Source organism: Copadichromis virginalis, linkage group LG7 (genome assembly GCF_057382275.1).
Source record: "Copadichromis virginalis isolate Kocher_CV1m ecotype Utaka linkage group LG7, C_Virginalis_male_GT1.1, whole genome shotgun sequence".
Classification (NCBI taxonomy): Eukaryota; Metazoa; Chordata; class Actinopteri; order Cichliformes; family Cichlidae; genus Copadichromis; species Copadichromis virginalis.
Genome location: NC_140624.1, coordinates 60,089,641 through 60,113,930, shown reverse-complemented (window position 1 = coordinate 60,113,930; position 24,290 = coordinate 60,089,641). Strand labels below are relative to the sequence as shown.

The following is a 24,290-nucleotide window of genomic DNA, read 5'->3' as shown; positions in this document are numbered from 1 at the left end:
AAAGCCAAGTCAGGGGTAGCTTGTCTGGCACTCTGGTCTCCCATCAAAGACAGGTTTATTTATTAAAAAACAAACAAAAAACAAGCAAAAAGTCTGCTACAACTATGGTTTGCCAGTGTGTGAATGTGAGAGTGATAAATAATAATAATAATAAACTTTATTTATAAAGCACACTTAAAAACCAAGGGTATGCCAAGGTGCTTAACAAGTAACATAGAGAATAAAAGGAAGATAATAGAAAGATAATAGAAGAAGAGTGAATGAATAATTGTAAAGTGCTTTGAGTGTCTAGAAAAGCACTATATAAAATGCAATCCATTATTATTACATAAATAACTACATCTATAATCTACATCTGTGGCACATTTCCCCATGAGTGAACTGTTACGGACCTTCTTTGAACTATAAATAAATACATAGACTATAGTAATTTAGAAAATAACGTCATTTTAATGCAATGCATTCAGCAGTACAATAAATCAGTTTAATTGAAGCCAGAAATGATTCTATGAAGCCATTAAAAAAATGAAGACAGACCTAATCCTGTCTTATTGAACATACTGTATGTTTAATTTAACATAGAGCTAATTAAACATGTGCTGTGTAGTCTTTGCTCAGCAGAGACTTCCATTTCTTCTTTATCTCTCTCCAAGAAATATTTGTTCCCAAGAATGTAACCCTCAATACACAATGCTGCCAACAAGTCTTATTTTGTCCAAGCTAAATCATTAAAGATGTTTTTTGTGGGTTTTTTTTGTTTTGTTTTAAAGCTGTGATCTTGCAGCAGATTTGGTTAGTAAGGACTTTCTATAAGATAGATCTGGGTTTGTATGTGCAGTAATCAGTCTATAGTGTATTCAAAAGGATAGTCCTGTGTGGGCACTGAGTCAAAGACAACACTGTCGAATGGGTTTTCAGTGGACCATTCATCCACAGGAAACCAAGAGTCATACCATGAGGTTGTTCTCTTGGTTTCAGGTGGTAGAGTGGTGGATGCTGTGGTGGTGGTTGTTGTCATTGTAGTCGCAGGGGTGGTTCTAAGGCTGGCTTGTAACCTCTGCAAACGCAGCCTCCGTATACGCATCAGCCGCAGCCGTCTACGTCGCGCAATGTCGTGAGTGTTGGCGGGATTTTCAAGCTCTGTATCAATGCTGGGGGCTGCCACAGTGCTGGCTGCAGTTGTTTTCACTACATTCGCTTTGGTGATGAGTCGAATGGGTCTTTTGCCGTGGAGTGCCATGATTTTCTTGATGCGATCCCAGTTGGATTTGGTTAAGGTGAAACTGCAGGGTGTTGCTCCGGAGTCATAGCCCACCATGCAGAGCCGTGTCTGAGGGGTGTAGCCATCAGCTTTGGCTGTTACCTTGTACTCCCCAGGATTTAGCAGTCGCCAGTAATCCCCGCCCACAGCTATACAATGGTTACATTAAAAAAGGTCATGTTAAAAAATGCTGTAAACGAATGACTGGATCTTCATGATCTGAAACACTATATAAAATAGTTTACCAGTTTTAACATCATGCCGTATCCCCTCAACAGATATTGTCGCGTTGGGAAGTGGATTTCCATCTATATCCCTCACAATACCCTTTATCCCGCGATGTACCTGCACAAGAAAAGTACATCCCAGTGAATCTTAAGGAAATTTCACATGTAGAAAACATTAATTTCCACGTTTGTCAATGACATATCAAAGCTGCTATGTACAAGACTTTTCGTGACAAAAGCTTGCGTTCAGCTACCACTAAAGCAGATAAGCAACTGACATGAAAATATAATTTTTAACTACACTCAACAAAAATATAAATGCAACACCTTTGTTTTTGCTCCCATTCCCCATGGGATGGACGTAGAGACCTAAAATTCATTCCAGATACACAATATAACCATCCCTCCCAAACAGTGGTCACAAATCAGTCCAAATGTGTGGTAGTGGGCACATCTGCTATATTGAGATAATCCATCCCACCTCACAGGTGTGCCACATCAGGATGCTGATCTGACATCATGAGTAGTGCACAGGTGTACCTCAGACTGCCCACAACAAAAGGCCACCCTGGAATGTGCAGTTTTGTCTCACAGCAAAATGCCACAGATGCCACAAGCAATGAGGGAGCGTGCAATTGGCATGCTGACAGCAGGAATGTCAACCAGATCTGTCGCCCGTGCTTTGAATGTTCATTTCTCAACCATAAGCCGTCTCCACTGGCGTTTCAGAGAATATGGCAGCACATCCAACCGGCCTCACAACCGCAGACCTCGTGTAACCACACCAGCCCAGGACCTCCACATCCAGCAGGTTCACCTCCAAGATCGTCTGCGACCAGCCACCCAGACAGCTGCTGGAACAATTGGTTTGCACAACCAAACAATTTCTGCACAAACTGTCAGAAACCGTCTCAGGGACGCTCAACTGCATGCCCGTTGTCCTCATCGGGGTCTTGACCTGACTCCAGCTCGTCGCCGTAACAGACTTGTGTGGGCAAATGCTCACATCCGATGGCATCTGGCACGTTGGAGAGGTGTGCGCTTGACGGATGAATCATGGTTCACATTGTTCAGGGCAGAGGGCAGCTGAGAATGTCCCAGTTCTTGCATGGCCAGCATACTCACCGGACATGTCACCCATTGAGCATGTTCGGGATGTGCTTGACCGGCGTATACGACAGCGTGTACCAGTTCCCACGAATATCCAACAACCTCGCACAGCCATTGAAGTGGAGTGGACCAACATTCCACAGGCCACAATTGACAATCTGATAGACTCCATGCGACAATGTGTTGCACTGCATGAGGCAAATGGTGGTCACACCAGATACTGACCGGTTCTGGGTCCCCAGACCCCCAATAGCGCAAAAAACTGCACATTCCAGGGTGGCCTTTTGTTGTGGGCAGTCTGAGGTACACCTGTGCACTACTCATGATGTCAGATCAGCATCCTGATGTGGCACACCTGTGAGGTGGGATGGATTATCTCAATATAGCAGATGTGCCCACTACCACACATTTGGACTGATTTGTGACCACTGTTTGGGAGGGATGGTTATATTGTGTATCTGGAATGAATTTTAGGTCTCTACGTCCATCCCATGGGGAATGGGATCAAAAACAAAGGTGTTGCGTTTATATTTTTGTTGAGTGTAAATATAATGAAATAAAATTCTCACTTGTTCAATAAAGGACAACAAAGCCTCACGGTTGTTCTCCCACTCAAGAGGCAATTCACTCTCATGGGGAAACTTATCACAGCCCAAGAAGATGGAGAGCTCGAAGCAGTTTGTGTGCAGGTAGCTGAAGTCATTCATACCTGTGGAGGAGATTGTGTTTTAGAGGAAATATTCTCCTTCAGTTGTAATATCATCTGGCTATTTAGATGATTTTATTTGTCCATTTTTGGAGAAACAGAAAAATAGCCTTTTGATAACCTTGATATTTAAGGATAAATCTTGTGATAGAATTCTGGTTGACTGTTTCTGATTTGCATAAAAATTTTAATAAACAACCCTAAACATTTATAATGATTGTCATATTAATAAAGACATTTGACATGGCATTTTCACTGGTTTTTCTTACCATCACAATGATGGTAAGAAATTAGGAAAGACACATAAAAAATGTACATTTTCCAGCAATATTGTAAAATTATAAATGGTCAAACTTTGGACCATAAACTTTTCATGCAAACAGGAGATGGTCGATCAGGAGATGCTCTAAGGTGATGATTTGAGACAGAAAGACCCCTTAATGGTCTTGACTGAAATATTTTTCATTTACGACCTTTTTGCTGTGTCATGTTAACACTTACTTCCCACCACTGGCTTCCAGGTGGCTCTGTTAGTGATCCCCTGTCCTCCAGTGATATCATCTCCATGGCAGGAACCTCGGTAGGTCTCTGTCATGGTTAGATGGCTGTGGGCATATGACATTGCCAACCACCGAAACATGGCGTCGTCTGGAGTCTCCCTCAGAGCACCCTCATTCTGGCGCTGAATGCGAGCCCAGGTGTCCTCGTTCATTTCTGCATTATTTCTCCAACGACGGTTGTCAGTTAGCTTAAACATTAAGACAGCATAGAGTTATTATACAAGTGTACAGCTGCCAAAGAGTGCTTTTGTTAGGTGTTCTTAGTAAAAGAGCCATACAGAAATTGGTGGGCGCTGCATGTCAAAAGGATATGTGACCAGTTTTTCGCCTCCTTGCAAATTAGCTCCCAGAACAAAAGGGTTGCGCTCCATCCAGGTAATTACAGCTTTTGTCTCAACTGCAAGCTAAAAGAGATAAAGATTGCTAATAAATTTGTAGTAAATTAAAACACACACACACACACACACACACACACACACACACACACACACACACAAAATCCCAAAGGACGGTAAACAAACTCACAGAGCCATTCAAAAAGTTTTCTGGAAGGGGGATGTGATGATTAGGCACTATACGAGGCACCCAGCCTCTGTCTTCAGCTCCCCACAAGATGCTGTTTAGATCTGGGAAATTCTGGAAGATGTCATAACCTTCTTCAGTCCAGTGGCCCAGGGCCCAGTTTCCCATCTCTGATCCCTGCAGGAGTGAGGATGGTGTTAGGTCATTCATGCTCTCTGGGATCTCTGAATAATTTTTCTACAGTGTTTTGAAAAATCTGTCAGTTGTGGTGAAGACAAGTAGGCTCAGACATGAGACGAAGCAACAAAATTCCTTTTATAAATGCAAGATTTGTAGAAAACAACTTAATTAAAAAAAACATTAAAAACTGTATTCTAAACTAATGTAACTAATTTAAGAAATTAGAAATTCTGGTATGAGATACTAAATTTGGATCAAAAATTTCATACTGATTATGGCTCTGTAAACAAAAAGATGTTTACAGCCACTGTTACTTTGAAAGGCGGACACAGGCATCATCATGTATCATACTGGTTTGGGAAATCTTGTTGATGAAACCTTGAGCTTAGGATTTTTAAGCCTTTAGCATGTTTTTAGCAATGAAACTGGCAGATATTAGATATTCATATGGTAGTGACTTGTCAGTAAGAAGTAAGGCCTGACTTACAATGTTACCTATTTTATTGTCCTTCTGCACTAAAAATGGTATCTATAAGCTATGAGTTGATGGAACCGAGGGTTGTTCTCCACAGACTGCTCGACCTTTTTTACAACCTTGTTGAACATTAAAGTTTGTAGGTTTAAGGCACTTCCACAATTGCTTCACTTTTCTCCATATTGTTTGCGGTATGTGCCACTAAACAAAGTTTGAAGCCTTTGATTGTACCATCTCGTAGGCCAGCTCGTAAGCATCCGGGTTCAGTGAGGGCACCAAGTGTATTCTAACACCATCCACCAGGCGACGGACTCTTGGGTTGTCATCATTGTATTCTTTACATAGAAACTGCATAAGCAGCAGGAGGAGCTCTCGTCCAAGTGCCTCGTTACCATGGAGGCCAGCTGTGTAACGAAATTCTGGTTCACCTAAACAAAAAGACAACATATTAACGCAACTAACAAATTTATTTTCTGGACTAAGAGCCACTTGAATGTGGTAAAACCTATTTACATTGCTCTGTAAAGATGCAAAGCGTTATACATGTACATTAAATGACAGACATCATGCAATGTCTACAAGTCAAAAAAACAAAATATTACTTTGCCAGCAACAAGTGTAATGACACTCAGATCTGTGTCTCACGGTGAACCATAATCTGTGTAAATTATGCAATTCTAAGATGAGCTTCAGCTGAGAGAATTACACTTAAGTAAAAATATTATAGATCTCTCTACCAGGCTCATGCTCCCCGGGGTTATCGGAGATTTCCATGGCATACATTTTCAGGCCCTGGGAGCTTTTTCCAATGTTGTAGATCCTGGTGATGTTGGGACATTCCTCATTTATTACCTTCATCATCTAGAAGAGTGAAGGAAAAACACATTTATGGATGGTTGCTGCAACATTATTGCTTTTGTAGGTTTTGGCATACTGCTAGAGAGGCAAGGTTGAAATGTTGCATTGTGGAGTAGACTGATAGTGTCCCAAGTGAGAAACAGACCTGTCTCATCTCCTTGTAGTTGTGGTGTCTGAAGTCCAGGTCATCGGATGGGTTGACCTCATTCTCACTGTGGTGGCTTCCTGAAAAAGTTGGCAAAGAGATTAGCAGAGTGGGAAGGAGATATTTTACTAAGCAGAAGTTTTTAATTTCAGTTTCAAGTACACTACTCCACTTTAAGTATTTGTTATGCATTTATAATTTATTTAATTTATTTAAGGGTACCTAATATGCTTATAAACAAAAATGTTTAACAGGTCTAGTGTTGGCACAAGTAATCATTGGGAATTAAAACACTGTTTTAGATCATTTCTAGTTTATTCTCACATTACGTTTTATGTGGTTAGAAATTCACTGTAGAATTAGTTAGAAAATCCCTGCCCAGCAACAGCGGGGGTTGAGACAGGAAGCTGTTATAACTGTAGCAATGCAGGAGTTGTGTGTGAATGTATAAAAGAGAGGCTGAGACGTCCCAGTGACAGAGCTCTCATGACTGTGGAGCTGTGATGTTTGATGTGTGTTAGCTCTGCTGCATGCAGTAATTAAAAAAGCTTGGCCACAGCTGATTGTGTTGCTTTATTAACAGAAAATTCCATCACAGTTAGGACCCCTGGTTTTAGAACCCAGGGTTTTGAGTTTTGGTTACTTTCGGTATGTTCATATATATGTTTTTTAGGGTTTTAGTTTTACCCATTTTGCCTCTCGAATCCTGGATACTAGGTCCAAAACCTGCCTGCTGTACAGCGCATCTTGATAAAAACACCCGTAATGGCTGAGGTATTTTGTTGCATTCTGAAGCTTTTGATGGTTTTAAATTCATACCCCATGAAGTAATCCACAGCAAACCCTCTTATTTTGACTTACCTACATGTTTAAATTTTGATCTTCAAAGTAACCTAAACCTCAGTTGTCAGATAGATAACACAGTAAAAACCCTAATATTTCTATTTAAAATACAAGCTTATGAGTAAGTACCAATATTTTGCAGTCAAAACGTTCAGCTGCTGCTGAGTAGATGTTATTGTTGTGTCTTTCCTAAAGCTAGTGGCAATACAAGCAGTTATCTTGCACTTATGTAGCACACTTAAGGACCACGGTTAGGAGGTTCATGCTATGATTCTGAAACAGACTTTTGTGTATTTCCACTCTTACTTTGGCAAAAGAACAATTTTTTTCTTGTTTCCCCCCTTCCAGTATGAGGTGACATACTGTATTATGGAATGAAGAAAACATGACTCATAAGGTTGGAAAACTTCAAGTTTCTACAAATGAAGTGAAAAGTCTGTGAACATGTTAAGACTGATGTATTTCTGCATAAATATACCCTCAAACATTAATTTTCACACAGCTACTAAAAGTAGATAAAAAGTTAAAAAGCTCTTTAAAGAATCAAAGATTTAGTTATTTATTTATTGAGATATTACATCCTGTGACAGGGGGAAAAGTATTTGACCCTTGAGGATTAGCAGTAAAAACAAGCCATAATTGTCACGGTTCTTGGTCATTTTGACCCAGCATTTCAAGTTTTTTGTGTTTTGGTATTATTCTTTATTATGGTTTATGTTCTGATTCACTAGTTGTGCTATTTTGATTATTATTATCATATGTTTCAGTGGAATTGTTGTTAATAGTTTAGTTCTTAGGTCTAGATTTCGTGCTCCCTCTGTTCAGTGTCTAGTCCATGCCTCTGTGCCTGTCCTGGTCCCTCATCTCTATGTTCCCTCTGTCGTAGTGTTAAGCTCGTGTCTCTGACTCCATGTCTGTGCATGCTTGTCTTATTTTCTGTTTTACTTTGATAGTCTTGTGTGCTTTGTTAGTATGTTTAGTTTAGTCCTACCTAATTAGTTCCAGCTGTGCGTTTCTCCTATCTCCCGTTCCCTGATTACTCCGATGAGTATTTTAATCCTCAGTCTTCCCCTCTTTCTGTTGGGTCGTACACAATCCCTTCGTGTTGTGTTTCTACCTCATGTTCTCGTTGCTTGTTTCTGGTTTAGTTTTCCTAGTTCATGTTTCCTAGTTTTACTTTCTAGAAAAAATTTTCTAGCAAATAAAGCTGAGCTTTAAGTTTATCATTCAGTCTGTGAGTCCTTCATTTGGGTCTTTCCTCCTGCCTGCCACACAGCAAATTTGACTTGACAGTAATAGAATCCAAGTTAATGCATACTAAATCTTTGTTTTGTCTGACATTTTAATTTAAAATATTACTATTTAAAAAAATACTAACTGGGTAGCTGACAAGCTAGGATCTCGGCTCTGAGACATAGGCTGCCATTCCAGCTCTGAGGCAGAATACGGATGTAACGTGCCACCACTGGTGTAGCAAACTGACTCATCACTGGTGTTTCCTTATCCACATTGCCATAGAACAACTGCAGGAGAGAATCACAGGAGAAGGAAATGAGAAGGTGTAAAGGTGTAATTCACTGTTACGAAAACATTTTCATAATTAGTTGTGGCTCAATCACCCATTCAGCGTAGCCATCGTGTAGTAAAGTCCAGTCTCTGCTGTCGTTGCTGAAGGCCACAAAGTAGGACGACACAAAATCCTCACTAGGATCAAAACAAAAGAAATTACTGAGTACTGACTTTAATGAAACACAGCAGCACTTGTGCAAGGTTTTATTATGTGGAGATGGAGTAGGACTCACTGTAGCTCAGAGTTTCTTCCCTGGGTGATGACCCCAGTAAACTCCACCTCTCGGCGGGCATCAACTTGAAACCAGTGTTCTCGCTCCTCTGACTCTGCACACCATGCACCACCATACAGGTCTTCATCATTGTCAGAGCCCTGTACACAACCACACAGAGAGCTGAAAATACATTGTTTTCCTGATAAAATGATGGAATAACTCTTGAAAGCCTACGAGGAGTAATCATTGAAGCTCTTTTCTCAACTGAGAGGCTTCTGTCATATTTCAGGGCCTCTCATAGGACAAAATGGTTCAGTGCACATTGGAAGTTTTTGAGGGTTGTCTCTGTCCATGCAGCTACCTTTGGAAAAACCTGGAAACTATTCTAATGGTTGTCTTTATTGACTTATACTGAGGTGCAAAAATTCTTAATTAAGGGTGAGGTCATCAAATACCATCTTTATGGGGGAGTTAAATTAGTCCCAGTGTGCACCTTTTATGTATTATTTTGCACGCTTTTTCTGTTAGTCCTGAGAATAAAAACATGATGATTCACAAAAGAATGTTTTTGTTGTTGTTTTGTTTTAACTGAAAGCATCATGCAGTTTTGTGCACTCTTTGTTTCTCCGAATCTGTGCAGCATTAGTGGAGAGTTAGGATGACACAGATAGTTTCATTAAATGAAATTAACATCCATCCATTGTCCTTATCAAGGTCATGGGGGGTGCTGGAGATTATCATAGCCACCACAGAGCAAGAAGCAGGGTACACCCTGGAGAGGTCGCCAGTCTTTCGGAGAGCTAACACAGAGTGACAGACAACCACTCACATCTATGGGCATTTTAGAATCCTCAGTTAACCTAACCCAACTAACTGTGTGTTTTAAAAATGTGGGAGGAAGCTGGAGTACCTGGAGAGAACACATGCAACCACAGGAGAACATGCACACTCCACACAGAAAAACCCCAGTCAGATGGTGGAGTCAAACTCCTAACCTTTTTGCTGTAAGGCAACCATCTTTACCACTGCACCACCATGCTGCCTAAAGGTAATTACACCAAAATGAAATTATCCTTTGTGTTGCACTCTGTTGCGGCATCGGGATAACAAGCGGAAATCTCCAGGGCTGGAAAATTGGGTTCCTCTAAAGACAGCTTAAAGCTAACTCCAAAAGCATGTCATTCCCCAATCCCAAGTAATGAAAAATTCCCCACAGTGCTTTAGTCAGTGGTTGACTCTTGTGCTTCAATACAGCTGCCATAAACACAGTAGCTACATATCATGTCTATTTATGACGGTAGGACAGTAACTAAAATCACTGTAACTTGTAATTTTCTACCAATTTTCATCTGAAAGGTTCTTGGTCCTTTGTGTGAAGGCCAGTGCACTTTGTGTTGATTTTTCTGAATATCAGTTGTGGGTTAATACGGATAAGGAAGTTCTGAATTTAGAGTATACCTGCATGTTAAGGCGCCCCCTCTGAGCTGAGAACCCATGATGAGACTGAGAGGAAGCTAACAGCTGGTCATCTTCTACCCGGTGAGACTCCAAGCCCAGAGGAGGACATTCTGGGAGGGAAATCAGAGCACACACCAACAAAATCTGTGTAACAAATGTTGCTGAGAGACACTAAAAAAGACACACAGTGTAAAAGAAATGTAGTTCAATATAAGGCTGATTGTTTTGTTTTTTTACAGATCTTATCATTATTATTAATATTATATTAATCTCTGTCTTTACTGTGAATGTTTAAAACTAAAAAACAAGTGAACAAAACAGAGAGACTCTCTTACTTTTTGGTTCAGCTGGCATTGAGATCTGCTTACGTCTCTCCTCTTCCTCCTCCTCCCACTTTTTCCTCAGTCTTTCGGCTTTCAGAGATTAATAAAAAAATAGTAAATGTCAGAAAAAGGGACTTGCTCTCAAGCCCACCACTGCCACCACACAAACTATTTCCACATGTGCTCATAATATGCACCTTGATTTCCACTTGTGTTCCATTATTTGTTTTTACTTTAAAATACAGGGCATTTAAGTTTGTAATCAGGAGTAAATTTCCTCCACATTTCATTGGATTTTACAGGAAATTGTTCTGAAAAACTCTGTTATCAAACTGATCCTTTCAGTCACCCTCTTCTGCATGTTTTGATATCACCATAATATCTCCTAAATAGTCCCAGAGCTTTACATAACTATGCACAACAGGATACTGTGGCAGCTGTTGGAATTCTAGTTCATTATTTATTTTCTCATTAAAAACAGACCACTGATGGCGTAAGAATAATAGTGTCACGCTACATTTTTTTCTGCCAAGATTTCAAATAAAAAGAGCAAAACCAGCAAGATGTAAGTCATTTAAAAACACTTCAAAAACGGAGCATATCCTCTAGCTTAATCTTTAAACAGTTTAGAGTAAATGTTTTAATTTGCTCTGTTGTACAATGAAGTGGACGGTTACTTGTATCAGTTTTGATGGAGTTGTTCTAATACTATTTCCATATTTTATCATGAGGCAGGTTTTATACTTTTTATTTTTTCGTTTCTTAATTAAAAAACAAAAACAGAAGGCCGTGATGAAGTATTGTTACTATTGAACATGTAAACAGAGTGAAAGAGAAATGTATAATTTTAATATTCTTCTGGGGTTTGTGGTAAAGGTTTACAACATGATGATGTTAAAGTTTTGATGTTTATCAATGTAAAAAAACAAACAATAAATATAAACCTTTTTCGGCCTTTTCTTTTAGAGCTCTCTCCTCCTCTTCTTCTTGTTTTTTAGCTGCCACTGTTGTCAGGGAATCAAAAAGTAAAAAATTATCTTAATGTCATGATGAAGAGCTGCAGTGTATGTTATATATTACACTTCATTAGTTATTTGTGGCAAGCAGACGTACAATCAGTGTAGTCATATTCTTCATACCAGGCTCCAATATATGGAACGGTGGTGGATTCCTCTGAAAGAGATGCAAAGATCTGATTTCAGTTGGAGTTTTTTGTTTCTGCATCACCAAATAAATTTTTTTTAAAAATGACACATTGCCATTAACACAGCCCTACACTGTATGACATTGTATACCTGGTATGTACATGATGACCTCAGGAGTTGTGACATCTTTCTTCGTATCAGGATATCTGCCAGGCACCTCATCTGCTATGAACATAGCAATCAGACATTATTGTTTTAGCTGGAGGATGATAAAAACTTTAAAACGAATGAAAACATCTTAATCAGAACAAAAGTTCCATGTTACTGTGGAAATATTAATGGAGAAAAACTCCCACCAGAATGGATTTGAACTTAACTCTAAGTTGTCTTGATGCATGCTCAGTCATGCAAAGGACTGATTGAGCATCATTCAGAATCAACTTTTGTGGGTTAGTTCCCTTCTTTTAAATTCTCAAACGCCCATTCTTTATTATATCTGAACTTGAAATATATCTTAAATGTGGTTCAGTCAAGAGAGGCAATCGCATGAATTCATCCATTATCACCTGGACCTAAAAATAAACTGTGTTTTATATTCCATCCATCCATTCTCTTGCTCATTTGGATAGCTGGTGCCTATCCCAGCTCTCATAGAGCAAGAGGACATGTCACAAGTCTGTTGCAGAGCTAAACATAGACCACAACCATTTGTTGACATATTCACATCTATAGCCAATTTAGAATTACAAATTAACCTAACCTTTGAACCCATAATCTGTTTTCGGTGGGATGATAGTACCTCTCACCATTGTCATTACTTTAATGAACTAAAGTAATTTAATGAACCGTCTAGGCTGTTTTGACTGATCATTGTGGGCTGCCTGGACCAAAAATCCCAGGCGCCCAGTTTTGTTGTCCTTGTTCAGCCCTGATAGAGCTGTACAACACAATACAATACAATGCCCTGCAACATCACAATGATGCCATAATTGGCTGATGCAGTCATATTGTAATAAAAACATCATAAAGCATCAACATTTTAGCATAGACCTTGCTCTACGGGGGGTAGTGCTCTTTTTAATTATAATATATCATTATATACTGATATAAAAATTTTTTTATTGATGGCTATCTATAGTCACATTGTAAAATAACCCAAAACAAACAAAACTATCTATGATAGTTTCCTCCTTCACAACAATTGTAGTACGGGTAATTAAAAAAAAAAAAAACTCACCCATTTGGTTTTTTTAAACTCAAAGTTAGAATTATGGGGCTTTGTTAAGTGTGCTAATACAGGTAGCTGTAGCTGACAGTTGTCTGTTAGGCCTTTCCTCTGGTAATTTGATTCATTGAACTTTTCAGAATATTTTAATGGCATTAAGTATCAAATAATATGGCTTGCTGTACCTGTATTTTATGCACTATTTATGCTACTTTGCTAATTATCAGGTTAATAAGCAGGTACCTGTCTGTGCATTGAAGTAGTGCTGTTTATGGATGCACCTTCTACCTCATGTCCAAATATGGTCACTTCTAGTTCTGCAAAACAACACGGCTCAGGCCAAAATATAAATACTGAGATGTCAATGAATGTGTGATGTCAGAAAGGTTACAACCACAGCCATCCTTTGTCTATTTGTATATAGTCTGCAGTTGGTCCCTATCCAGAAGCTCAAATAAACAAAACAACTTAACACTTCTGTAGCCATTTTTTTTATAATCTATGATAAGGGTTCATTTTTGATTGAATAATTCATTTGTGACAAAAACCTTTGCTGCCATTTTTTAAAATCTTTCATCTTGACAGTCATTGTATTCTCACTGGACCTTGTAAGCTTTGTCATACAAGGGTTGGTTGAAAGTTCTGACTCTCAGTGAGATAATATTAATGGAACATACGTCTGGGATGCCAGTAGTCAACATCAAGCTCACTGTGGGTTTTTGTTGGAAATGTTGGCTTCTTGAACATGTCATCTGTATAGAAAAGACAAAGAGGAAGACTATTAGTAATATAATTCTAACTTCAAGTAATAGGGCAGCTTATGTAAGAGTTTCTTACATAAGTTATCCAGCGCCAGTTGCTTCTGATCAGGCAGTTGAAAACTAGTGCCAAGATGTCCACTATATTAGAACTGTGTGTCTAACTAATATAATTGACTTGTGTTACAAATAATACAGGTCTTTGGCAAGTCATCCATACAAAAAAAAGATTGTATGTTAACTTCTGACCACAATTAGAGATCAATTTACTGTATAAGAAATTTTAAAACTCAATATATGTATTAGTGTAAACGTTTTAATCAGGCTTTTACTTCAAGTACTTAAACAGGTGAAGGTTTTAAAATCGTAGGACCAGTTCATAACCTGTGAAAGTCTTACCCAGGTCTGGCTCAACAGGCTCTTCCCCCCTACGCTCCTTTGGGGTCACAGGTTGAATCGCTACAAACACAAAAATAAAGGGTTAAAAAGCTGCAATCTTAACAAATAATCTCCAGTGGAAGTCCCAAGTAAAGAACTTGCTCCACTATAAACTTTTATGGACCTAAAACCACTGATATTCATAACAGGTACTTAAAATGCACATAATAAGTAATTTGTTATGTACAGTTATTATAGATGATCTGCAACATCATTCACTGCCATATTCTTAAAGAAGAATTTAATTAATTATTTGCAGACCTTTAAAAACACAATTATCTATACATATATATATATTTTGTTTTTTCACTGTGGGGTGCCCTAGCATCCCTATTGATGAGCCACCACTGGTCTATTGTGTTAAATAGAGATCAGGACAAATGCGAAGCTGACAATTTACCAGTTGATATACGTTCCATGTATGGCCACCTATGATAACTACGTTTGGGTAATGACTGAAAGAATGAGATTACAATGGAAATGAGTTTTCCTCAAAAGGTGGCTGGGATCATTTAGGAATAGGATGAGAAGTTCATTCATTTGGGATGGACTCAGCAGACCTACCACTCCTCTACACTGAAAAGATCTAGGTAAAGTGGTTTGGACATCTGATGCCTCCTGAGTGCCTCTGGAATGAGGTTGGCCTAATGTACACTAGAGTTGAGGTGACATTTGATGTGATTTGGCGCTATATAAATAAAATTGAATTGAATTGAATAGAGAGATTATGTCTCTGCAGGCCTTTGAAACGCCTCAGTATTATATTAAATATAAATATTGTAAAATATAAATTGTATACCGATTCTGTTCATAATTTTTATGGACAGGATTTCTAGGCGCAGCCAAGTGGCGGAGGGCTTTCACTTCGGTGGCCTCAGAATCTCATCTCTGCTTTTCACGGATGATATGGTTCTGTTGGCTTCATCGGCTGATGGCCTCCTGCTCACACTGGAACGGTTCGCAGCCGAGGGTGAAGCAGCAGGAATGAGGATCAGCACCTCCAAATCTGAGGTCGTGGTTCTCAGCCGGAAAAGGGAGGAGTGCCCACTCAGGGTTGGGGATGAGTTCCTGCCCCAAGTGGAGGAGTTCTTGTTCGCAAGTGATGGGAGAAGGGAGCCGGAGATCGACGTCCCTACCCTCACCTATGGCCACGAGCTGTGTGTAGTGACCGAAAGAACGAGATCGCGGATACAAGCGGCGGAAATGAGCTTCCTCCGAAGGGTGGCTGGCCTCTCCCTTAGAGACAGGGTGAGAAGTTCAGCCATCCGGGAGGGGCTCAGAGTAGAGCCCCTGCTCCTCCACATCGAAAGGAGCCAGCTGAGGTGGTTCGGGCATCTGACAAGGATGCCCCCTGGGCGCCTCCTGGGTGAGATGTTCCGGGCATGTCCCACCAGGAGGAGGCCCCGGGGCAGACCCAGGACATGCTGGAGAGATTATATCTCTCGGCTGGCCTGGGAATGCCTTCGTGTTCCCCCAGATAAGCTGGAGGAGGTGGCTGGGGAGAGGGAGGTCTGGGCTTCTCTGCTTAGGCTGCTGCCCCCGCGACCCGGCCCCGGATAAAGCCAAAGAAGATGGATAGATGGATGGCTAAATTGTATAATATTTAACAGTAACTGGGGGAAAAAAAAAAAAAAAGAAACACCATTACATGTGATGTTACATTTTTAATTTCCTTTTTTTACTTTTGAAATGTACATACATGTGTCCAAGCCCAGCTTAATCAGCAGTTTCTTCTCCTCTTCCTTGTCTGGATAAGGCTGCTTGATGTCTGGCTGCACTGTGGTCGTCGTCTTTGGTTTCTTAGTGGGTTTGGGCACCTTTGGCTTCTTCGTGGGTTTCGGTGGTTTGGGCTTCTTCGTGGGTTTGGGGGGTTTGGGTTTTTTGGTGGGTTTGGGGGCTTTCTGCTTCTTTGCTTTGGCCTCCCTCTCTGCTGCCTTCTTTGCCCTGGCTTCAGAGAGATGAGTTAACATTATTTTTCAAACATATATATATATATATATATATATATATATATATACACTGTAGAATAAGGAGGGGATGTTTTTCTCATTATCATTTAATATTTTAATATGTCATTATTAGTTCCTTAGAAGTATATAACCAGCTTTGCATTAAGCATAAATTGAAGTTTTTGATCTTATATTATTCTTTGCATTACAGTGATGGTGATAACTTTAATTTGATCTTTCTTACAGGTATCAGAATAATAACATGATTTTCCATTGCAGATGTAACCATGATTATTCCATACACATTGCAGTTTGTTGCTCATTCTAGAGTTGTGCTCAAGGTAATTAAAGGTTAAAAGCTACAGCCAGCGCGAGTCTGGCTGATCTATGGAGGGCAAAGGCTTTGAGCTTGGAAGGCCGCACGCGCTTACACAGCACTTATAAGATGTCATTCTTGGTGATTTTGTGCTTAGTCATGTTTTAATATGTTTTAAGTAGAAGTAGCTGATCCAGCAATATCCATTTAATATTATATACTTGATTTAGAGCAATACACACTGATGGTCTTAATAAATGAAAGAGTCCTTGTAGTTGCCATGTTGTGTCTCAGCAGGGTACAGACGGTTCCAGGAGAAGGGGGGCAGTTAGCGTCTGCCCTCGGGAAGGAGACAATGTTATTCTTTGTGTTAAATAAAATTGTCAACATTGATTGTATTACACCTGTCACTACGCATGAGGGGGCGTTCTAATACCCTGATTTCATAAAACTATGGAAATGTGTTTTTTGAGATGAGATCTGAGACTGTCTGCATACAGTGTCCATCTCCCACGTGTGTGATCATTAAATCATCGTTTGACTCAACCCGACCGGACCAGTGTTGTTATTGTGGGTTTTTCCTCTGGTGTCCATCTCCAATATTTTTGAACCATAACATTTTGGGGGCTCGTCCGGGATGCCCTGTACCCCACAGTTAAACCAAAACTGAACTACCCCTGTTCGCCGACAGGTCAAGACCGCGCGTCCACGGCCAGGAGGGGGCGTAACCCCCGGGCTATGTGCTTCTTAGCAGACTTCTGGGCTGCCGTCCTATAATAATTTTAGGTATGGCTCCTGTATTAGGGGTTGGGTACTTTTCACGGACTGCGTCAGACAAAGCACATTGCACTTCATGGTAAGGCAAATCATTTGCATGGCGAGTTGTGCGAGCTATAGCCTCTACATCTGCTAGCCCACCACCGAGCATACACCGCGCAGAAATGGCGCGAAAATCGCCAATCGCAAGCTCCTCTCCCCCTTCAGTTGGACCGCTGTCGCCGTCCGAGCCGATACCTCATATGGACCAGTGTTGTTATTGTGGGTTTTTCCTCTGGTGTCCATCTCCAATATTTTTGAACCATAACAACACACATACACATATACACATATACATATATACATATATATATATACATATACATATATACATATACATATACATATATACATATACATATACATATATACATACACACACATACACACATATATATACATACACATACACACATACATACATATATACATATATATATATATATATATACATACATACATACATACATACATACATACATACATACATACATATATATACATATATATACACATACATACATACATACATATACATACATACATATATATACACACACACATATATACACACACATATATACACACACACATATATATATATATATATATATCCTTACATGTAGGCTACTTTGCATGCAGCAAAGAGACATAAAGCAGTGATGCTACTTCTTCTGCACAATTTTATTGTTTATAGTGTTTAGTGAATTTTTATTTGCTAATGATTCTCTTTAGTTTGACTTTATAGTCTGCTCATATTAGTTGACAGCAAAGATCATTTTATTTTAACTGTCTCCTAGTAAAACAGTAAAACATGTTCAAGCTAAAACTCAAACAAACACAACATGAGAGCTTTTACATATCTGTGGACAGGGGTAGGTTGTTACATAATCCTGGGCTAGTTCGGAAACAGAATCTGTTGAGCTCATTAGTTTCTTAGGGCTGGAGATAAGATTTAAAAAAAAAAGCACTCAGACCTGAGGCCTTGGCTGGGGGCTAAAAACATTGTCTGTTACATGTTCCTCTGAAAGTTACCACTGTTCAGTGTGCACAACAGAACAGATACATAAATGCACTCTGCAGAGGAATCGAGAGACAGTAGAAAGAGTAAATGTAAAGTTAGTAAATAAAAGTCTATTTATATAGCACTTCTCACAGACAGAGGTCACAAAGTGCTTCACAAGAGAGGTAACAAGAACACAATACAGTCATAAATACATCATTAAAAACCCTAGTCTAATTACAAGCTTTTTGAAATAAAAATGTCTTTAGCTGCTTTTTGAATGTCTCAACCGAGTCTAGACACTGTAGAAATAGAGGAAGTGCATTCCACAGTCTGGATGCAACAGCTTGGAAAGATCGGTCCCCTCGAGTTCTGAAACGAGTATGTGGGACCACTAAAAGGTTTTTATTCGATGACCTCAGGTTACGAGAAGAGGTGTGTATGCGAATCAAATGACAAAGGAACTAATATTAGAAAATCTTTTTGCAATATATAGATCCAATTCATTTCCTGTTTGACTTATTGTCTATTGTTGTTTGAACTATTTCATTAGAACAAAAATGAAGTAGTAGTTTCAGTGGTTTAAACACCAGAACTACTTGGCCGGGAAGAGAACACGGCGTGGTTTAAAACACAGCCATACACAATGTTTACCTTGCACAATGAAAAACACTCAAGCAGCCCCTTGTGGGTGAGGTTTCTAAAGTTATCATTTTGTACAACACAAAATGAAGACAAAGTAAAATAAATTACATTACAAATAATTAGTAAACAATATTTTCAGTGCTAACAATAAAATACCTGTTTGCTAAATATGAATTCTGAATGTTTATTAAAAGTGTTGTTATTTTTTATCAACTTAACCTAAAGTGATAACTTATTCGAATTTGAAGTATTTTAAATTAAATTGGTGAGAACAAATAGTTATAGTAGTAATAGTTATAATTAGAAGTAGCATGTTAATCAGTGAGTGTTTGAGGTGTTAGTAGATGTCTATTTGAATATAACTTGTGTAGAGCTTCATGCTGAGTCCTTATGTTAAGCCAAACTGGCAACATATTTTCTGATAAATATTTTTTTTAATTTCATGAATTTTTTTAGGGAAGATGGGTGCATTAATTCGAAACAAAAAATTATGTTCACTTCTAAGCACAACATGTTGTGTAACTTGATGGCTAGGATGATGTCGGAACCACCAGACTCAAACTATGTTGATCTTTACTGCACCTCTATCATGCAGAAGTGTTGAGTTCCACCCTCTAAAGTTTCTGATGACAAACTGCTTATAAACTTGAAGGTATAAAATGGATGTTTTGAAGTTGAGGTACATAAAGTCTTTTGATGAGAGGATTTTAAAGCGACATCAAGGCTGAGTGTCTAATTTTCTCTCATTACATAAGCATCATCAGACTCCAACACCGACACACAGGGTGGCTTTTTTCTGCGGCTAGACATGTTTCCTGAAGTTCCATTAGTACTTACAAACAGCCAACCCATTACTCACCCTCAGACAACATGGCCACCAATTTTTGATCCCTGTAAAAACATTTTCCCACCATCAGTGCCTCCACTATATTGAGAGTCAGACAGTTTCTGTTGTTGCTGTCTGTTTGTCCTTTGTTTTACATCTACAGTGATTTCTACATGTGCATGCCACTATTGCATGTTATGAACTTGTGTCCAAACTCTCTCCTCTCTCTTGTAGTTTAAATCTTTTTTTGTGTTTACAGTCTCTCTGAAAGTGTCACCTGGTACAACCTTAATTCCAAAGGCAGTTCAGATTCAGTCCCAAATTTTTCCCAGACACATTTCTTACAGCCCTGGTTGATTGAACAAGGAGGCCAGAATCCATATGGCAAAAACTCCTGTCTGGCCCACTGGACAGCTTTGGAAAACATGAAGGAGAACATGCATTTTAGAATTTTAACTGTATTTTAAAGTATTACCAGCCTTTAATCAAAATAAAGACCTCTTCCAAGTAATATTTACAGAATTAGAAGACAGAAAATTTCCTGTTTTTGTCTGCAGTTTTACGCAATTTAAAAAAATTGTAATGTAGCGACAACAGATAAATCTTTATCTTATCTTATCTCGTCCCCTATTGGTGTATTTTGTAAATAATCTAATTCCCTCACTGTCTATGTATCTCCTAAGCATAAAGGATGAACTACTTATTTGTTTTATATACTTTTGTTTTGTTTGAGCTTAGTTCGGGAGTTATGTTTAGCATGTATTTTTTTGTCTTTTGGTTTTATGTAGTGATTAGGTACCACTGTTCCTTGTAGGGTGGCTGGTTTGGGTTTGATACTGTGAAGGTAGCCACAATAACTTTGGTCATGAATGACTGTGCACAACATCACACCATTGATGAGTCTATTACAGCCTGAAGCTCACACTTTGGCAGTGCACATTCTGTTCCTCCTTGCACAAAGGACCAGTTACTGGTCCTCCTAATGGCTTAAGGATCGTATATTGCACTGTCCAGCTCTCCTAGAGTAAATGCCTGTCTCCTGCAATAACCTTCCATGTTCTTGTTGACTGTACTCAGAGGCAGTTCTAGCAATGGGATTTATTAATGGGACCTCCTGGAAGAAATGGGGCTCCTCTGCCCCCTCTGTAGGGCTAAGGTGTTGTTTTATACAACCAGTAGTGACTCTGATCCTAGGCAAACGCAAAACTAATGAAACAGTGAAAAAAAAAAAAAAAAAGGGGGGGGGGGGGGGGCCTTTTGTAAAAGCATTTGTGTTTTGGGAGTTGTCTCATTCTAGGGCACCAGCTGTTAATTTCACTGTTTGAATTTTGGATTCGTTTGTTGTAGTATTTTGAGTTTTGTACTATTTCACTTTTAGGCCTTAGTTGTTTAATTATCTTTACATGCTATATAGCATATTTGCTCATCTGTCTGCACACACATATGGACTTGAGTGTATGGTGAAACATTAAGAGTTTGTTTCACTGGAACTAAGAGGCCAAACATAATTACTATACATCATTACTGCACAATTACATAATACAACACCACAATTACAACACCACACCAGAATGCCCCCTTCACCCAACTTTACATTTAGCACACTTCAGACAGACAAGTACTGTCTCCCAGAAACTACCAAATCCAGACTCATTCATCGGCTTGCCAGATGGAAAACACATGTCCACTACTCTAGTTTCCAGTGGTGGTGTGCTTTATACTACTACATCCAATGCTTTTCTTTGGGCTTGGTGATGTAAGGGTTGGATGCAGCTGCTCAGCTATGGTAAGCTATTCCATGAAGCTCTCTACACACTGTTTTTGAGCTCATCTGAAGGCCAAATGGCGTTTGGGGATCTATAGTGATTGACACTACAGAAAGTTGGTGACCTCTGTGCACTGTGCTGTGGGATAATACAGTCAGACAGGTATAGTTCTCGTGCCAACCATCATACCCAAACATCCCTGTCAGATTGCCAGATGGCCAAACATCTGATGCTTTGTATTGTGCTTGGTAATGCAAAGCTCAGATACAGCTACTTAGCCATAAAAATCCATCCCATGAAGCTCTATTTGCACTGTTCCTGAGCACATCTGAGGGCTACATGGAATTTGGAGGTTTGTAGTGACTGACATTACAGAAAGTTGGTGTTCTCCATGTACTACAAGCCTCAGCATCTCTTGACTCTGTTCTGTGATTTTATGTGGCCAACCATTTCGTGGCTGAGTTGCTGTCTTTCCCAATCACTTCACTTTTGTTATAATACCACTAAAAGTTGACTGTGGAATTCACTGAGCTCCTCAGAACTTGTGAGAGATTCTTTTAGAAATGTTTGTAAAAGCAGCCTTGCCTGTCTAGGTGCTTGATTATATACACCCGAGGTTATAGAAGTGATCTGAACACCTGAATTCAGGGATTTGAATAGGTGAGCAAATACTTTACACAATTCAGTCTATTCTTAGGTCTGCTTACTTTTAGTATAGCTTTTGAATTCTTTTGTTACAGCTGAGATTTAAATCATTGGGTTTTCAGTTTTGATACCTCTCATACTTTTCTTTTATCCTGTTTTCAAGTTTGCATGTTAGAATCTGCTGTCTATGTCTTTACTTTGTGTTTTACCTTGTTAGTCATTAGTCTCTTGCACTTAGTGTTTACCTTTACTTCCCACATGTCTTGTTTTTCTAATTAAGTTCAGTTCCCAAGCATATCCTCTCTGCCCCAATCACCCCTTAGAGTACTTATAGTTGCCGTCTTCCCCTTTGTCTTTGTCAGAACATCTGGTCTCCTTGCCATAGTGTCTCCTAGCCCCCAATGTGTTTTAGCTTCATGTCCTAGTAGTGTATAGTTTCTGTACCCTGGTGAAGCCTATTTAAATTCTTTAGTCTTCCTAATTCCTGTGCTTGGGTGTTTCGTTTGGTTTTTGTTCTTAATGCCGAAATGCGTTAGCCCAGGTTTGAGTCCAACCTGCAGGCTTTTGCTGTGTCTCTTCCTTTGCTCTCGCCTCCTCCTTCCTGTCTACTCTTCACTGCTAAACTGTGAAATAAAGTCAGCCCTCCCCCACCACCTCAAATAAAAAAATGGTAGCAGTGTCTCCATTCTTAGTTGCATCTGAAATTCTCTTGAGCAATTCACTTAAAAACTGGGAGTGAATGTTGAGGTTTTACTGTCAATCACAGCTGATACAGATGTGCATGCTCGGCACAGCTGTCTCAAGTCAAACAAAATTCGAGAAATGAAAAATCACTTTGGATTTCTGGGTTAGTTGGCCTTTTATCTAACCTAAATCAGCCACACATGAAAAAACAACTCTGCTGCTGTGCTTGTGGTTTTGCTTCATGCAGCAGAAAGTTAACATGTATCTATGCTACTGAAAATGGGTCCTCTCATAAATCCTGCCTGCTCACTTGTGGAAAATCATAGTGGAAATTTTTCTGCAGTTTGTCATGCTTTGTGTTTTTCGCAGATGTGTCTTTCTTATAGATATAATTTAAACAGACATGCCATTCTCACATTAAAGGTTGATTTTCTGATAATTATGCTGAACAAAACACACTGATGTTTAACTATGTAATCCTGGCAGAAAAATTAGGTCATGTAAGCAACATTGCGGTCACACTGCCAAGAAAATGTCAGACCACCAACTGAATCACTGCAAGTTTCTGCCCCATCATTCCTTAGTCACAGAGATATTTTCATCCAAATTCCCTAGCTTATAAAGAAAGTATAGGTAAACCAAACTAAATGTTCCTTCCTCAAAGGCTGATTGCAGCCTTTCCTGTCTGTTTATCCTGAGTGTTTTGGCTGCAAGCTTTGATTGGAAACTCAAACATAGAGGCAAGGAAAGGTCAAGAATAATCTTGTATATTGTATCCATTCAGTCATAGTTTAAAGTGAATGTTGTTCTTTGAGTGCCTGTATTTAGGGGCTTTTACATACCTGCTTCAATCTCCTCAGGTGTTTTCTTTTTCTTCTTTGATTTTGTCTTTTCGTCTTCCACCACTTCAGTCAGCTTGTCTAACATTTCAGCATCCACTTCTTCTGCTTGTCTCCTATTCTTGGTCAGTGTTTGAGGTTCTCTCACCTGAACTCCAGCGAATTTGTTCTCCTTTACATCTTCTCGACCGCAGATCAGGGTGCAGCACAAAGTCAAGCCGACCCACAATATCAGCACCTCAGCCTTCATTTTTTCAATGACGGCACAGTACTAACTCGGATGAAACACACCAGACGTATTCCAGGAACAGCCCCAAATTTTTAGCTGTAGAAATAACTCACAGTGAGAAACATCTGACTTGCAGATGCAGGGAGTCGTCTATCTTGGGTCACCAGAATTTGAGGTCTTTAAGGAAACATGAAAGGGTACGGTTCTGCAGAGAACAAATGGATGAGCTGAGGGAGGACAAGAGCGTCTCCTCCTCCCTGGTGGAGAGTCAGCATGGACACAGGAAGAAAACTTGAATACTGAAAGTTTCAAAGCAGTCTCCTGACCGTGCGGGACTGAGGAAACTGCATCTATTTGGAGTAGATTTAACCAGCAGCAGCAGAGCAACACACCTCCCAGCTTTCTCCTCCTCTAACTCCTCTCCCACATACTCAATCACATTTCTCCTTCATGGCCCTTCACCCCCTTTTTCCCCTCAACTTCTGAGCAGAGGGGAGGAGCATCTGCCACATGTGACATTCCTATGGGGAGGCAGGAGGATTGTCAGAAAGAAG

At 39.5% G+C, this 24,290-nt stretch overlaps 1 protein-coding gene across 2 annotated transcripts; it reads right to left on the bottom strand.

Annotated features, from left to right (window-relative positions):
* Positions 1-139: 139 nt before the first annotated feature.
* Positions 140-24,165, bottom strand: aebp1a (AE binding protein 1a). Of its 2 annotated transcripts, none has more exons than XM_085464533.1 (21): positions 23,511-24,165; positions 15,718-15,966; positions 13,980-14,039; positions 13,500-13,574; positions 11,748-11,822; positions 11,566-11,625; positions 11,397-11,456; positions 10,465-10,542; positions 10,130-10,239; positions 8,690-8,829; positions 8,507-8,591; positions 8,266-8,410; positions 6,045-6,124; positions 5,779-5,902; positions 5,273-5,469; positions 4,390-4,563; positions 4,143-4,268; positions 3,806-4,052; positions 3,168-3,307; positions 1,507-1,606; positions 140-1,410 (listed from the first exon to the last, which is right to left on the bottom strand). In XM_085464533.1, exons 1-21 carry the CDS (start codon positions 23,755-23,757, stop codon positions 842-844), a joined length of 3,141 nt encoding a protein of 1,046 aa, XP_085320659.1. In that variant the 5' UTR covers positions 23,758-24,165; the 3' UTR covers positions 140-841. The 2 variants fall into 2 exon arrangements, with proteins under 2 accessions (XP_085320659.1, XP_085320660.1); XM_085464534.1 differs by having other exon boundaries at positions 11,748-11,819.
* Positions 24,166-24,290: the final 125 nt, after the last annotated feature.

Bases quoted from the DNA above. Each gene is read 5' to 3' on its own strand.
- aebp1a (XM_085464533.1), bottom strand. From the start codon at position 23,757: ATGAAGGCTGAGGTGCTGATATTGTGGGTCGGCTTGACTTTGTGCTGC. The intron at 8,411-8,506 runs GTGATTGAGCCA...TCTCTCCTGCAG, and splicing joins ACGATGGCTACGCTGAATGG to TTGTTCTATGGCAATGTGGA. The intron at 1,411-1,506 runs GTAAACTATTTT...ACCATTGTATAG, and splicing joins ACGGCATGATGTTAAAACTG to CTGTGGGCGGGGATTACTGG.